Here is a 16,640-nt window from a genome sequence, read left to right on the forward strand (position 1 = left end):
TAAAGGTCAACAAAACAACTGAAATTACAAATAAAGAAAAAACTATTCAAACATCCCCGTCACATTCGCCGGAAAACCGCTATTGTCGCCGGAAAACTGCCACCATTGCCGGAAAACTGCCGTCAAAACCGGAAAAGCCACCGTCGTCTCCGAAAAGCCGCCACCTCCACTAAACACGAACACCCAAACTATCACTAAACACCACCAGAGAAAGCCCTCTCGCCGCACCACCACTGCCACCGAACACATTTTTGTGATTCTTCTTTCTTTTTACTGTTTTGGTTGATGCTGAACTAATCTCTCATCTTTCAACATATGAAGCAAAGATGTTATCCCAACATAATCAAGCCCTAAAAACAAGATCTTTGCTTCTTTCTACCATAACCCAAGAGAAGCAAGAACCCATAAAACCATGCAATCAACAAGAAACATTCTTGAAAGATTTCAAACTCCCCCAACCTTAGATTTCGACTGAAAATTCTTCACAGTAATGCAGAATCAAAAGGATTACAAGTAGATCGGAGAAACCCAAATTCAGAAACTTGTTTAATTTAAAGATTTTAGAGTGGGAAGAGAATTAGAAACAGAGATCTCAAACTTGTTAAATACAAATTTAAAGAATACCAGTAGATCGGATGGATTAAGTACTGGGAAAGTGTTTGACTCCATAGATCTGTATCAACCTGCAAGATTAGGATGAAGATGACAGAAAAAATGGAATTAGGTTTTAGATCGTCGGTTGATTTAGCCGAAAAAGGGGAAGAAATGAAAAAGGAGAAAGAAACGAAATAGTAAAGCATAAAAGAGGAAGATCCGGCGAAGGGAGACCCTTCGCCGGAAAACTAGATCACGATCTCTCTTTCTCTCTCAAGAAGTGGTCCAACACAATTTCACTGTTGGCATTGATTTGATGATTTAAAATATTCTTCGGTCATAGTTGACCAATTAAAATAGAATTTCTCCCATTATTGACCCATCAAATTTTACCATATTTGAGTCTCTAACACATTTTGTTGATCATATTTGACTGTGACTCATACATTATTTTGTGACAAATAGTAGAAAATTGCACAAAAAAGAAGTGATCTAGGCCAAAAATTTTAAGTCGTTTTTAAACAGTGGCCTAAGTTTAAAAAGTCTCAAAATTTGATACTAATACGATGGAAGTTCAAAATCCGAAGAACGGATTAGTAATAGGTGTAAAAGTCGTATTAGATGTGACCAGAAAGTAAAACTGTTAATAAACCTTTGCATTAGTTTATGTTTTTCTTCTTCGGTTTTCGTGTAGAAGAAATTGTAATTTGTGTGCATATGAAATCCAAAGGAGAAAGGGAAATTTTAGTATTAGTGACTTAAACAACATTCTTGGTGGGTCAAAAAAGTATAATGTGTTCTTCATTTTGTATCACGAAAAAACTTATCACAATATACTTCGATTTTTATATACATGTTTGTTGGGTTTTGGTGTCACCTAGTGTTGCTAGCGGAATCTCAGGCATTTAGTATGTCTAACACTAGTTTCCAGGATCACGTGCATGAACTAAATATGAACTAGAATGGGAAGAAGAATACCTTATTCGCTTTCCCTCGAACTTAGATTCCGTCGCCTTTTGGGAGTTAAGAGCTTCAAAGAGTACCTTCTCTACTTGAGACACCGAGTAGGTTGACTTAAACTCCCTTCCTTTAGTTAGCTAGGATGAAGGTTGAGATGAAGAACTCCTTCTTCTTGACTAGATAGATAGAATGAGAGTTTTTGCTCTAAAATCCCTCTCTACTTGATGGTGTAACCTGTTGTAGGATCCGGTCTATGTTAGTTGCGGATTACAAAAGTGACCCAACGATCGTAAGCGGCTTCTAGCTAAGCATTACGATCCCGTTATAAGGTCATCGTTATCCTATTCGACAAATTGCACGCATTTCCATCTTGGTCGAAGGAGACTCCTTCAGAAAAACATTTCTTCAGACAGAAAGGACATATCTTTCAATGTTGCCATTTCATCAAGGGCAATTTTAAAGGCAATGTGTTTTTTTGTTAAAGGTAATGTATTTTGCTCCCAAAACTTGGCCAAAACAATTGACTGAGTTTGGTTAAAGCAATGTCATCTCCCCTATTATCCGACAAACTTCTCTAATCGGGAATTCAAAAATCGTCGTCCGGCAACTAAGAAATAAAAAGAAAATCAATCTTGGTCTTCTTCTTCTTCCTTCTTATTCTCTCTTCTTCTCCTTTACTTAGGGTTAGATTGGAAAACTGAAGATCAAACTTGTAAACTATTAAGTTAACTCATGAGTTTAGATTTAGTAACTAAATCATATGATCCAATTTTATCATACCTAATCAAAAAGTTACTACACATTTTCAGATCAAATTAACCAAGTAAATGTTAAAGTTTAATTATCCTTGTACTAATTCCAATCATATTTACCTTCTTCCCTAAACAAAAACAAGATTTCACAACTACAATTCAATAAATTCTCCTAATTAATCGAAATTTAACCCTAGTTTGGTTAACTACAGCAAAAAGAACTGATCTTTTTAGCATATACGACAAATATATCATCCAAAATTATCAAATCTTAGTACAAATCTGCCGATTAGGAGAAATTTTGAGGGCATATTCAAACCATTCTCTGTCATGTTCATAAAAATAATGTTTTGTTTGACAGACGACCTTGCAGTCAGATGAAGAATTAGGGCAGATGATGGAGAAATTAGTATAATCGTCAAAGCCCTAATTCCTTGAAAATGGATAGATAATTAATTGTCTGAAAGAATATGGAAAAACTTCACTACTTAGTCGTTTCCACCATTAAAGGGAAAGGGAGGAGGTGACTGAAAAGAGGGAGTAGAGATGACAGAAGAAGAAGGAAGAGGAAGAAGATTTTTTTCCAAGTTAGGTCGTCGGACGGAGATTGCCGTTTTATGACTTGACGTCGTTAAGTCAAACTCAGAATTGACATTGCCTCATAATCACACATTACTTTTAATAATTTTTGGGTTCCTAGTCCAAAAATCTACACCTAAACACACATTTAGTCCACCCCGATATTAATATAAGATTTTAAGCCAAAATAAAAATTATAATGGATATTTAGTCCAAATTGACCCATCTCTGTAGAAAAACAGATTTCTATTATTTCTATTTAATCATAATACCCATTATAACCTTTTATATAAACAAAAACTCACTTTTGAAAACCAATCTCCAAAATTCTCTTTCTTTTTTTTCCTCGGATTTTTTCGATTGATTTCAAACTTACTATCTGTTTCGCAATATACACGTTATTTAGTATCAATTATGTATATTTCTACAACAAAATACATTTAGTGTAGTTAAAGTATGTCTAGATGTCAAAGTTACAGTGTTTTTCTATTTATTGATTCTTGTTTTGTTTCATAAATAACATATTATTTACTATTAAAGTTTCATAAATTATTTCATTTTTTGTATATGTGTCATACATAGCACATTATGTATCAACAATGTTTCTTCCAAAAGAAAAGGACTAAAATCCTATTTCTGAGAAGATTGGACTTTAAACCCTTTTTGAATTTTATTTTGGGCCTAAAACCCTTTTTATATGTGTCATAATAACACATTATGTATCAACAATGTTTCTTCCAAAAGGGAAAAGGACTAAAATCCTATTTTCTAGGAAGATTGGATCTTAATTCCTTTCTGAATTTTATTTTGGGCTTAAAACCCATAGACCCTAATTTTAACCAAACTCGGTATTTAAGCCTGTCAATGGATATCCGAATATTCGACAACCGATCCACATCCATATTTGAATTTCAAAAAAATATCCGAAATTTCGGATACGGATTCGGATATTCCTTATCGAATATCGGACACGGACACACTCATATTCGATCCGATAAATACCCGTATCCGACAAGTAATATAAAAAAATATTAAAAATTTAAATTTATTCATAATAATATATAAAATTTATGGTTGAGATTTATTGTTTAGATCTGATGGTTAAAAATTTAAAGAACAAATTTGAAATTTTGTTAAAGTTTCGGATATCGGATATTATCCAATTCCGTTAATATTATCGGATTCGGATATTGATTTCTAATATCCGCAAGATAATTATCGGATTCGGATACGGATATAGCCATATCCGTATCCGATAAGCTGCCGTTTACAGGCCTACCGTCGGTATTACCTTTAGCGAGATTGTCTTTAACAACTTTGGACATTGCTTATAAAATCTCCTTTTCTTCAATGTAAGTGGTAAATCAAAAATGTCCAAAATCAAATATATCAAGAATGTATATGATGGGCTATTTCAATCCTTTTAACTTGGTATATAGGCATATATAAAGTGAGACCTTTCACTTTGAATTTGAGAAATCCAACCCTGTGGAAAGATAATATCTGTCTTTCAACGAGAAAAAAGATAATATGTGTCACTTTCAACAACAATAATAATAATTTTTCAAAATGGCACTTGTAATTCCTGATGTAGGAGAACTGAATATCCAAGTATGACAGAAAAGATAGAAAACAGAAAAAAGGAAAATATTTAGTAGGTGAATGGCTTGAAGTTCACTCAAAGGTTATATTGTGTCTAAGAAAGAGCTATAGACAAATGAGCAATCAGATGTCACAACACAACAGCCCACCAAATTGCCCAACATTTACTAATCATGAAACTCAACTTAAGACAATGCTTAATAGTATTAATCAAATATCTGTCCAGACGGAAATTGGGATATTTTGCGAGGAAATAAAATTTTCATAGACAAAAATTGTCTACGAGTTAACCCTGCCGACTATAAGATGAATGCCTTTGTCTAGATACAAAATTTCTGTAATTGAAATTTTAAAAAATTTTAACATATTGCTTGCTAGGGGAGTGCAGCAATTACTTAAGGTTTGATAGGGAGTCTCACTAGATGCTTCTTAATCAAACTCGGAGTAAAACGATAAGACAGGGAAAGAAGCATTTCTCTATACGCAGAAAATTTAGGTTAATCATACAATTATCGCTGAAACGTGTCCAAACAGCTCAACATTCAAAGAATCTCCTCTTACCTCTCGGTGTTTATTGTCTTCATTTCGCTTATTTTCGAAAAGCTTGTTACAGTGAATAAACAGTAGAAGAAAAAAAACGTTTTTTTACAGTTCAAGAAGACCATTGTTCAGGTACTGTGAGAAAGTAAGTAGACATAGCTTTTCTAAACCTTTTCTTATACTGCTTAGGAGAAATAACAGTAGGAGATTCATTTTTTGGGCCACCTAGAATACCTGAAGCTTTCACCCAAGTTTCCAAATGCTTGTCCCATGTATACTGCCTAATGTAATCAATTATTCCCAGCACTAACTCCTTATTCTCTTCGTCCACTCCAACCAGCAATGAATAATCCATTACATCGATCGACTGTAACAAATAGGACAAACAATTAGATGTCGAAAAACACATAGCACACAAGAGGAGGTGGTAGTATCAACTCTGCAAACGAAAAAGTATGATATGGCGCGAAGCAGTTGGGGGCAGAATCCCAGATCCTCCCTTGTCCGTGCCAAGTCAAGCGCGTTTTCAAACTGCTATACTATATAGCATATTTTTTTATACATAGCACATAATTCATACATAACAACTAACTCGGGTTCGACATAAGATCGGCTTAGGCTAACCCCCGATACCGATATGGTCCATGAGTTACTCGGTTTAGAAAACATATGCCGAGGAGCTTACCGCAAGAAAAGATGTATCATTCCAAACTGCTCTCTCTAGGCTTCTCTTTGCTTTGCTACCAAGAAACATGGGATTTGTCCGCATAGTTTCTAATAGATTCATATCTAGCAAAACCTTATCTTTCCCTGTTGGATCCGAGTTGTAACGAGATCGTAAAGAACCCTTGAGATCATAAACACTAGTTATTTTTTTCCGGAAAAAAAGATTCTCCATCACCATTATATCTAACTTTGTTTCTCCTCTTCCACCTTTCAAATGCTTGACAGAGACCTGTCACGAAATAATTAAATATTGAATTAAGCATATATAGCACTAAAGATTTAACATGACAGTCGAGAAAACGGGAAGAAGAACTGACCTGATAAATACCAAGGACTTTAGCCAGGCATGTGGGACTTCCTGACGTAAGAGAATCCATCAAATATTTGAAGTACTCCGGAGCAAATTCCTCAAACGAATCCAACTCCGTCTTCGTGATTTGTTTTATAATAAATCTATCATCCAACGATTTTGCAAAATACACATTGCTCTTCCCACCTTGTGCATTCCATTTCTTGCCACGACTAAGGGAACTTATGAAATCTACTTCCCTTGGGCAGCAAGTCTTCCTAAGAGCATCAAACTGCCTGGCGAAGTAACAAACTACAGAGAATTTTGCTTTGCCCGATAATGATGAAGACTCGTCCCCAAACGAAATTCTAACATGAGGAGATCTTTTGGTATCCGAAAACAAGCTCCCCGTAGTCGAAGAAGCATCTTCGGAAGCATGACTTCTGTAGAGTAGATCATCGGAATCAATGGAGCTACTGGATTGCCAGACTGAAAATGTTGAAGTTGCTGAACGACTAAAGCTCGATGCGAGAATTTCTACCCGGTTAGTGTCAATTGCACTCCGAACTCCTCCACTCTCAACCAAAGCATTTGAAATCCAGTCCTCGTACTCCTTCGAGCCAAGAGCATAAGATATTACACTTGTTGGTTCATTATCATAAACAGGAATAACAATATTACTACGGCCAGTTTGAGGAAGTAACAATCGAACCCCTTCACCAGCCATTTGAGAAGCAGATGATATGAATGAGGGTGCAGAGTTAAAGATGAACTTTAATTTCTTGGTCTCACTAGGAAAGGAAACCTGGGAAAAGGTTCTTAACATGTTAGGAACTGGATCTCTAACCATACTCATGTATTCTCCAGAGGCATGAAAAGACCGAAGCGAAGATAAAGGAGGGGGGGATAATTCTCTTCTCATTTTCTCTTGGAGTCTCACTGCTGAATCAAAGGAATAAACCCTTGCCGGGGCCATAACCCTTTTAAGGGATGGATTATCAACCTGGGCAGTTTGTCCGACTGACTCAGTGTGGCTTCCGTTCGGCTGGGATAGATGAAGGAACCGATCCTTCACGGATTGCTGACCTGTACCTGTCCATGCGGAGTCTATTTTATCTGAAAGACTCCCTACAGGTGATCGGACGGACTCCATGGATGTCTGAACCACTGATACTTCCTCATCTACAAGTTCCTGTCTGTTATGATGATGGAACGGTGAATCTGGGTCTTCCGTACAACACTCATCTGACTTGAGACTCTTCTGATCTATAGTCAACTCACTTGGAATGTGATCCAAAAACAATGGATTTTCTTTCAGATCAAGACTTGAATTATGCCCAGAATTTCCCAACTTCGAAGGTTTCGAGATATTTTCTTCAGAAGAAAATACGAGCTTGTTGTCCTTGCAAAATGACTCATCTCTCCATTCTTTTAATTTGATGTAAGTTGCGGAATCCAACCTACTGGAGGAATCAACAACGGGAGAAGAACTATTTGTCTTGAGGAGGGAGTCTAGTGCATATAGTCGGCGATCCCAAAAGTACGAATCAATAAGAAGACAGCGTCTCAATCGATTAAGTTCTAGAATGTCCAACGGCCTCACAGTTTCAGTGTCTTGATCATCCACCGGTTGTAGCAGACTCTACACAAAAACAAATAAAAAACAACTTAAACTTGGAAACTACTTTGTAAGAGAAAGAGACCTAGGTTTTTGAAAAACTTTGGTACTTCGAACAAATTCCAAACGAAAAATGTGAGTTGACAAGAAAACTTATCAGAGATATAAATTAAACTAATTCTAAGTTGCCACTTACTTCATATTCATTCCGCTCCATCTTCAGCAAGTCCTTCAGGTCGCCAATGTTATAGTGAAACTCTTCGTCATCTGAACATTTGAGCCCCACAGCTACCCCTCTTTGTTCTATTTTGTGAAGTACGTCAAATACCTCAGCATATAAAACTTCCATTTTCCTGGAAACCTGTACAAGAATAAAGTAAATAGCCACATAGGTTGGAAACAATCTCCTCTATGACATTTCCTATAAGTTCCTGAAGTTGTTGAATAATTATAATAAGCGGGGGAAGAAAAGAGCATGGGATCACTATATGTTGTAGACCAGAATAAAAACCACCTACTATCGCACAGATGTCTTAAAAGAGTTTGAATTCCCACACATTAAGTAGAGCTAGGAGTTTAGGACACATCATCAGAGATTTACAAAGTTAGATACTTCCAATACCATACCTGTACTGCTTCATTTTTTACCCATTCCAGCTGAACCTGATCACCGAATTCCAGCATTGAACGAGGCAAACGAACAGAGAGTATATCAATCGGGGAGTAGCGGAAGAAAGCAACCATGCTCCCAAACCTATTATTGTCACGATAAGATAAGATTTCATTATCATTGTAACCATGCTTCATAATTTCATTCTAACCGAATATTTTGATTACTTTAAGTGTTTAACCAAAACAGCTAACCTAATCGGACAGATTTCCACACATTCTGAGAATGCATGAACAGGAATGAGACAAATAAAAATGGGTTTCATTCCCTTAACAATCGAAATAAAAAGTTCTTCAGAATTAAACCATACCCATAGTAGCGAAGGCAATCTCTCTGCAGAGAATGGCCACAACTCGCCACACGATTAGCAGTTGCGTGATTGGAAAAACTAAGCTCCAAAAACTTTCCAAAAGAAAGTCCCCATGCAGCATCAGACATAATCCCCCTCGGAGTTGCAGGTGGAACTCCATCCTTATGTGCACATCTCAGACAACGATGCCACATCCATATCTTTCCATCACGCTTCCCAGGTAAGTCCAATTCAGGAAGTTGTTTAACATTTATTGTAAGATTTCCCTGCTGATGGGTGTAGCATAGAACATGGGCATCCGTACGCTCATTACAAGACCGGCAGCAAGATGTCTTCCCACGAAAAGTAAAAGAAAATATTAGCACAAACATTTCATACATTAAGGGAGACTAGTTAAGCTTTAAGAGTAAATTAAAGAATTACCTGATCAAACAAGTCGTCCCGTAGATACCTTCCAAGTGGCTTATCAAAACTTCCATAAAATTTAATACGCAATAGCTGAGAGCGTTCACATACTGTCCCTTTCAGCACACAACGACTTGAAAAGGAAACCAATATGCTTTGCTGATTGTCAACAGTTGAGAAGTACTCACTTGAAACATCATTCAACTCCACAGTGTCTGCCTTACTTGGTTCATGAACTTCTCCAGAATGCGTAGGACTTCTTAATGTGCTTTCTTCTTCTTGAACTGAACTTTCAGAAAGTTCAAGTTCCGAAGGAATTACAGAGAAGCTCCCCTGTTCCTTCCATTGTTGCTGATTGCAGAATACTTGACCGACTTGCTCAACCAAACCTGAATGAGGTAGATCGGGATATTTTCTTTCAGCACTGTATTCCATGATTCCGGGAGATAATACAGGTTTTCCAACATCAACATGCCCATGAGATGATTCCCATTCATCAAGTTCTGAATTAATTCTAGGTATCTGATCCCTCTCTTGAAGATTGTCAGAGGCTAGTTGAACAATTGATGTCCCGGACATGCTGCGCTTACCCAAATCTTGATGTTGGCATGCTACAGCTAGGCAATCAGTAGGATCAGAAGAATTACAGATAATTGAAACAGCACCCTCAGTAATGGTCAAATTTTCAGTAACTCGTGCTGGAGGTGTAGGTGGTAACTTAGGCAAGGTTGCACCTTCATCTGCAAGGAAGGAGGTTTCTAAAGATAAATGATAGGCTGCAAATACTGCATATTGAACAACATGTTTAACCTTCTTCAGTGTTTCCAAGGCAGCACCCTTCAAAAGTACCTATAGAAAACAATTTATATCCCATTTATAAGAAAAACCTTTGATCTCCAACGTTCAAAAACAGAAAATCAAATGATAAATATTAAGAGATACTGAGATACTCTGTAGTACTACGACATAGAGTGAAAAGAGTAAACATCTTAGTTTACTGTAAGATATCCACTGGCGTCATTTGTTTCTCTCAGTGATCTTACCCGCTTATAGTTTGAATTCCCTAGTTCCTTGAAAAGGGCATGCTGTCTAATATTATGCAAGTAATAGTCGTCAGTTGGTCAACTCATTCAGCAGATACTGCAGAATGAAAACTCACGGAACAAAAGGTAAAAGGAGATTCAGCGAACCAATTAGAATCAACATGAAAAAGGGCACTTTCGCTTGTAGAGACAGACTGGTTCAAATCAAACTCTGAGATGAACGCAAAGGCATCTTCAAGTAAAGGATTACTATGAAAAAAATTTCACAATTAGGCCCCATTAAGTCAGGGTACGCCTCATAAGCCTGGAGCCGGAACGCCTAAAGGTGTAAGCCTCAAGCTGTGTGCTGTTTGAGCCTTCAGATGCATACACCTTGAGGAGAACAAGGACCTAATCACCTAGAGGTGTATGCCTAGACATAATTATTAACATCGGCAAATAATATATTTGTAACAGCTCTGGTAAGTAATAACTACTAAATAACAAGAGACTATGGACTCTAAAAACCTACGGGAGAAGCATATTATGTTATTATATATATAAGTGTTAAGAGGGATTCTGATAAAAGTTACAGAATCATCAAAATATAAAGAAATTGGGAACTTGAGGTGGACACAGTAAGCTGGATCTCAAGTTCATTTTTTTAAATTATGAAGTAGATACTGATGCATTATAGTAACTCCACTACAACAGAGAATCACCAATTTGTGGCAATAGATATCCAAAAAACAATTAACAGAGGTCCTCCATGAAATAGTTGTAAAGATTGCAACAACGAAAACATTTTACCAAATAGTTGAAGTTAACTATGTTGGGTGAAAAAAACCTGTTATACACAGGTATCTTAGTCCTTGTGGCCTAGGAGGAAACAAGTCAGTCCTTCATTTAGGTAGGATTTTTATGCTCCCTCACGAAAAACGTCGCCAGAGGATTCACTGAAGGTTTACGTAATACAATATTTAATAGAAAAAGCAGCAATAATAGAATAAAATAAATAATACAAAATAAGAAACAGAAACTACTTCGGGAATATCACAGCTTTGGCAGTTATAACACATAGGATGCCGGTTAAACTTTATGCTACGGCATCAACAGATTCAACACACATAAAAGACTGTTTTCACTATAACCAAAGACTATAACAAATACAAACCCAGCTTCGGGCGGTTCACTATATGCAACACGCTAACTACCACCATAATTATGGCAGAAAACTTACGAAGAAAGGTGAATGGATTATTATTACTAACCATAGACGGCTTTGCGTTCAATTTCAAACTACGTCTCATGACACATCAAGTGGTAGTAAAATCAGAGACCAACACTTCCTAAGATAATTACACCAAACATAGTTTGCGACAACATAACAAGAAAAGTATACATTATGCAAGCAAGGATAACTACTAAAGGAAAACATTATAACAGTCTGAAAGGTACATCTATGTCGCCCTTATCCTTAATCAAGAGATACAACAAATCAAACAGCACATAATTTCTGGTTGACATGCATCGATTTGAATGATTTCTCATAATTTCAAACAAAGTAGGACAACCAAAACTGAGGATGTTAGACATTACCGTGCAACCTAAACGCCTCGGACAACCTTCAAAAAACATCAATGTTTTAGCTAATTTCTTGTTGGGGTGACTAGCAGTTGCACAATCTTCGAGGACTCTTTCTAAACGGAAGACTTCGCAGTGTCCGACTCGTGCCTGAGAAAGATTATCAGTTGAGGGAACAATATGAGCACCAGTACACCTGGCTATGCGCTCCAAAAGAGGCCTTTTGACATTCAACACTAACGAGATTTCTTTCTCCAGCAGATACTCTTGGGCATATGAAGATACACTTTTTTCTACCAATAGAACGTTAGGGCGATGTGCCTCTATCTTCGAAACAACCATCTTGAGATGATCAATTTCCTGTTCGCGTAAAGCTTTTCTATTTCAGTACTCAATTTATCATGCTAATAACTGAGTGTCCCAAAAAGTAAGAAACACAAGTCATTACCTGTTGGAGCAAAGTATTAAAAGAAGCCAACTGATCTGCATCTCTCTGGTACTCGATTGACCCTCGCATGAGAAATAATCTAGGGTTTCTGTACTGCGATGTCATGCGCTTGTGTTTTATATTTTTTGTACAAACTACTCCTTTAATAAGGGTACTGTTGCAACAAAAATGTTCAAAAGTTAGGGCCACGCTATAACATTATCACTAGAAAGCAATTACACATATATATTATAAACCATACCTCTCCTTTGGTCTTCCTGAAACTATACATTTAACCTTCACATAATCACCAGGATCCATACTTCCGCCTTTGCTTGTATCCGGTTTCACAAAATTTGCAGCTTGCCAAGCAAGTGAAGAAACGATGTCTAGCCAGTCATCCCCATCACTCTCATTTCCCATCAAAATACCCTCCCCTTGCAATAACTGTGAAACAAGGGCCCTAAAATGCCCATGCACCATAGCTCTAAGTGGCTCTTTTGGTTCCTCATGTAATTTCTCTTTGACTGAAACTGTGTCAGTGCTGAAGCTACTAGATGGGAACACCATATCAGACCCACCCATATCATCGTCATCATCGGCATACTTAAAGAAGTCGCTTTCTATATCATCCTCTTCTTCGTCAGGTGGAGGAGGAAACCAAATAAGACCATTGCTTTCAAAATCTAGTGGTTGTTGTGCATATTGATTTTGATGTATTGACATATCATGAGAGGACTCATCATTGCTTTCTTGATACTCGTTCTCCACCTCAAACCTTCTTGAAATGGTTTCATTTTCTTTCTCGAAAGGATGAGATGCTTTTTGATAGCTTCGCATTCCTTCCTGCTCCCGTTGCATGTAAGCAGCTCTAGTAGGAGTAGTTGCTATTCTACAAGGGCTGTCGAGAGGACTTGAACCATAAAAGTCATGTGTAGCACTAATACTATTGGAATCTATATCAGAAACATCATGAGAGAATTCACTAAGTGGACTGAAAAGTTGCTTGCGAGAATCCTCTGCATCTTCTTCATCGCTCCTATACACAAGTTGGATATACGCATCAAACATATGAACCAAGTCCCAATAGACAAATCATATTTAGGAACAGAAATGAAAATCACAGTCCTCATGAATATTTTATTTTGATATAAGAAAACGGAGAAAAAGTAGAAACAATACATCTACAAATGGCTAGAAAGAAACTGATAATGATTAAGCATTAAAAAAGGAAGCTTGCCTGCTAGAAGAGCGACGAAATGAAATAGGAAAAAGGTGGTCCGTATATGAGCTGCTGCTGGCAACTGCCCGTGGCGAAGAATCATGATGTTGTGAATCAAGAAAGCGGGCAAGGTTTTCACTTCGAGTGGCCTTAGTATTATCATTGTTACTGAACTTCTCTCTGTCAAAAGAATTGAACCCGCGTTCTGGGCTATGTCGAGGAGAAGAATTAACCCTCACACAATAATCTTCCATAGTATCGATGCCGCTGCCATCTTGACTACAAGACTTGCACATGTACTCTTCGGTTTCAGCAGTGCCTTTGAACGAAACACTTCTCCCACATAATACCCGACCACAGTGCTTGCAATGGCACTTACAACCAAACTCCGTTACTCGAGTCTCACATTCCCAACACATCTTGAAACTACTGTGAGGAGTTGTCCAATATTCCTGTGAAACACCTGATATATCACTTCCTCCCCAAGGAATCCAAGATCTAACCTTCTCAATTAGATCTAAAAGTGAACTATCAGGTATTCCCATAGAGATAACAACTCCCAATCATAACGAATCAGTCCCCTCTAATTCTTTTATCTTCTTCTTTCTAAATGTATTAACTAAATTGGAAACCCTAAAAATTATACTATAATTGTTATAAAATTTTCAATTTTTCGAATAAATAGGAGTCAAAAGATAAAAGCTATCAAACCCACAATAAAATTTGGTGGGGGTTTTTAAACAGAAGAATCACAGATGAACAATTTTTTAGTGATCCAGTATAATAACAAGAAAAAGAAAACAGAAATCTCTCCAGAGCAGTAGAAAATATCTCCAGGGAAGAAGTCAACAACACAGACACCGATCTCTCAAAATTAAGAAAACCCTAACTATTTACAGTAAATTTGGAAAATAACCCAAAACTCAGATCTTTAAATTCACCTATCATAAGAACAATAAGAAGAAGAGATACAAATACTACAAACCCTAAATAAAACCCAGAAAAAAACCTAACCAATTCCCGATTCTTCAAAATGCATGAAAAGTACGACTCGACATTAATTAATAAAAACCCTAGATCACTAAATCAACGATGACAACAACTTCAAATGAAAGAAATACTTTAATCAACAATAACATCAATAAAAACAACAGATTTGAATTCTTATCAAGATTATGTTTCATTTGATTTCAAATAAGGGAAAACCCTAAAAAGAAAGTGAGATCTAAAGAAAGGAAGAGAGATTTAAAAGAAAGGGTTGGGGTTAAAATCTGTGAGTTAAATTAGAGAGAATTGAAAAGAGAATGAGAAGAATAGTAGCAGGGAAGTTTCCTTTAAAATTGGAATCGGCTCGCATCTCGAACACAACCGGATGGCTCTTACAAGTAATAATATTACTACTACTACTCATCTTTGCCTTTCCCATTTTTGCAGGTAAAGGGTTTTCTCTCTCAAACAATATTATTATTCCTTAATATTATAATATTATTATTTTAATAATAATTTCAAGAACTTTTTTCTCAGTATTTCTTTCTCTTTATTCACTTCTTTGTCCAATGTAGAGAGAGAAACTGATACAGGAGGTTAGAGAGAGAGAGAGAGAGAGAGAGAGAGAGAGAGACGTTTAACACAGTTGACAGAGAATTTGTTTTTCTTGACAAAGGAGTCCAGCAACACAAGTAGCAAAGAGGTGGGTATGTCTCCCGCTCACTATCCGGGTTTCCGGCCTGTGGAAATTATGATCGCCTAGGGGTGAGAAAGAACTCCATTTTTCTTTGGTGGAGAAAAAAAAACTCCATGATTTGATACATTCGTGGTTCCACCCCTATTTAGATTACTAGTTCGACACTCATTTCGCAGATAGAGTCTCAAGTTCAAATCTCGTAGAAATAGAAGTACATGATTTATTGAACTTGAGTATGTATAAGACAGATACATAAATAAATAAGAGATGATTGTTATTGAGTTTATTCAATTTATGATGTATCTATGATAAGTAATGATGTAATCACTTTTTGAGTCCGTATAAAAGAAAATGTGTCTGTCGCGATAAATCATGTGATGCCAAAATCCAACGATGCGTAGTATTCATCCAACCTCTTATTTTCTAGTGGGCAAGCTCGGGTGTTAGAGGCCACTTGAGGGCCACCTAAGTCCAAAATGGCCTGAGAGCTAACTTAAGCATCGACATGAGCATTACCTTAGAGCGTCGAGCTCATTCATCCCACATAGTGAATGTCAACCGCGTTAAGATGTCTCCTCCTCATTATCTAAGACTTTCGCAAGTAAAAAATGTGACCTACTAATTTTGTTTTTGATAGATGAGAGTGAATCATATATAAGTGCACTAAAAGATGAGAGACCAAGGTAGGAGAGAGTTATTACTCAGAAGGGTGTGTAATTTATAAGACACAGAGATATAAATATCATCTGTACAAATACAAGAGAGATACAAAAGTTGTTGTTAGAGAGAGGGGGGAATAGATTAAGTAGGTCTACTGAGACATTGACACCATCAAGAGCTATATGATCTCGACCAAGAAGACCATGTGATTTGCAGCTGGAAGCGTAGAAAGCGAGGAGATCGTCCGACATTCGAGACGTCGGTAGATTTGTAGTAAGGTATGACTTCATATTCTTTATCTTTTTTTTTGTTCTTTCTCTTTCTCCATCTATCTATCTACCTATCTAGCTATCTCCTTCTCGTTCTTTTTGTGTGATGGTTCTCACGAAAGCTAATGAATGTAATCATCAAAGAGATTTTTATCTTGCCATGTTAAATTTCTGATACCTCTCTCCAATCTATGTTTCTTCCTTCCTTTGTCTACCTCTCTTTATCTCTCTCCCTTTCTTTACCAGGGTCAACCAAATCATATTTGAGGCTCAAAGCCAAATCTAGCTAGAATAGGGCCCCTTTATTATATAAACAAAAAATGAACATAAAATACTTAATGATGTATTTTGGAGGAACTTCTAAGTTGAAGCATGATCTTGTCAACATTCTAGTTATAGTTTTATGTATTGAAACGAAATCTTTGAGGCCTTTGGATCAAATCTTGGTAGTCATAAGGGTCAATATGGCTTCTTTTAGGGTCTAGATTTTTTTTTTAGTGGTGGTGGTTATAGTGTTTATTTGATTATTGATGTGTCTTCGTATCGTATGTTCATTATACATGTTCATATGACATCTTATGTTTTTGTATTATATATTAATGATATATGATATATGATGTACCTTCATAGCATATATATTGATGGTGTACCCAAACCAATAATGACATTTTGAAGTTCAACATAATTGGCCTACCTAGGGGGTAGTGGATTCGGACATTCCCAGACA

The 16,640-nt window shown here is 36.7% G+C and overlaps 1 protein-coding gene across 1 annotated transcript; it reads right to left on the reverse strand.

Annotated features, from left to right (window-relative positions):
* Positions 1-4,947: 4,947 nt before the first annotated feature.
* FAB1C (FORMS APLOID AND BINUCLEATE CELLS 1C) lies at positions 4,948-14,956 on the reverse strand. Its single transcript, XM_086665047.1, has 11 exons — positions 13,319-14,956; positions 12,341-13,117; positions 12,100-12,253; positions 11,667-12,011; positions 9,064-9,894; positions 8,641-8,972; positions 8,288-8,414; positions 7,857-8,021; positions 6,071-7,684; positions 5,713-5,982; positions 4,948-5,394 (listed from the first exon to the last, which is right to left on the reverse strand). Exons 1-11 carry the CDS (start codon positions 13,843-13,845, stop codon positions 5,140-5,142), a joined length of 5,397 nt encoding a protein of 1,798 aa, XP_086521173.1. The 5' UTR covers positions 13,846-14,956; the 3' UTR covers positions 4,948-5,139.
* Between the last annotated feature and the right edge of the window lie 1,684 nt (positions 14,957-16,640).

This window comes from Eschscholzia californica, unplaced genomic scaffold (genome assembly GCF_041429995.1).
Source record: "Eschscholzia californica isolate CP2 unplaced genomic scaffold, dmEscCali1.0.p SCAF_3, whole genome shotgun sequence".
Lineage (NCBI taxonomy): Eukaryota > Viridiplantae > Streptophyta > Magnoliopsida > Ranunculales > Papaveraceae > Eschscholzia > Eschscholzia californica.

What these genes read in the sequence shown, in the direction of transcription:
- FAB1C (XM_086665047.1), bottom strand. Translation starts at nt 13,845, where the DNA reads ATGGGAATACCTGATAGTTCACTTTTAGATCTAATTGAGAAGGTTAGA. An exon ending in TCAGGAAGACCAAAGGAGAG is followed by an intron (nt 12,254 to 12,340) that starts GTATGGTTTATA and finishes TTGTTGCAACAG; the next exon opens with TACCCTTATTAAAGGAGTAG. An exon ending in GGGACGACTTGTTTGATCAG is followed by an intron (nt 8,973 to 9,063) that starts GTAATTCTTTAA and finishes TTTCGTGGGAAG; the next exon opens with ACATCTTGCTGCCGGTCTTG.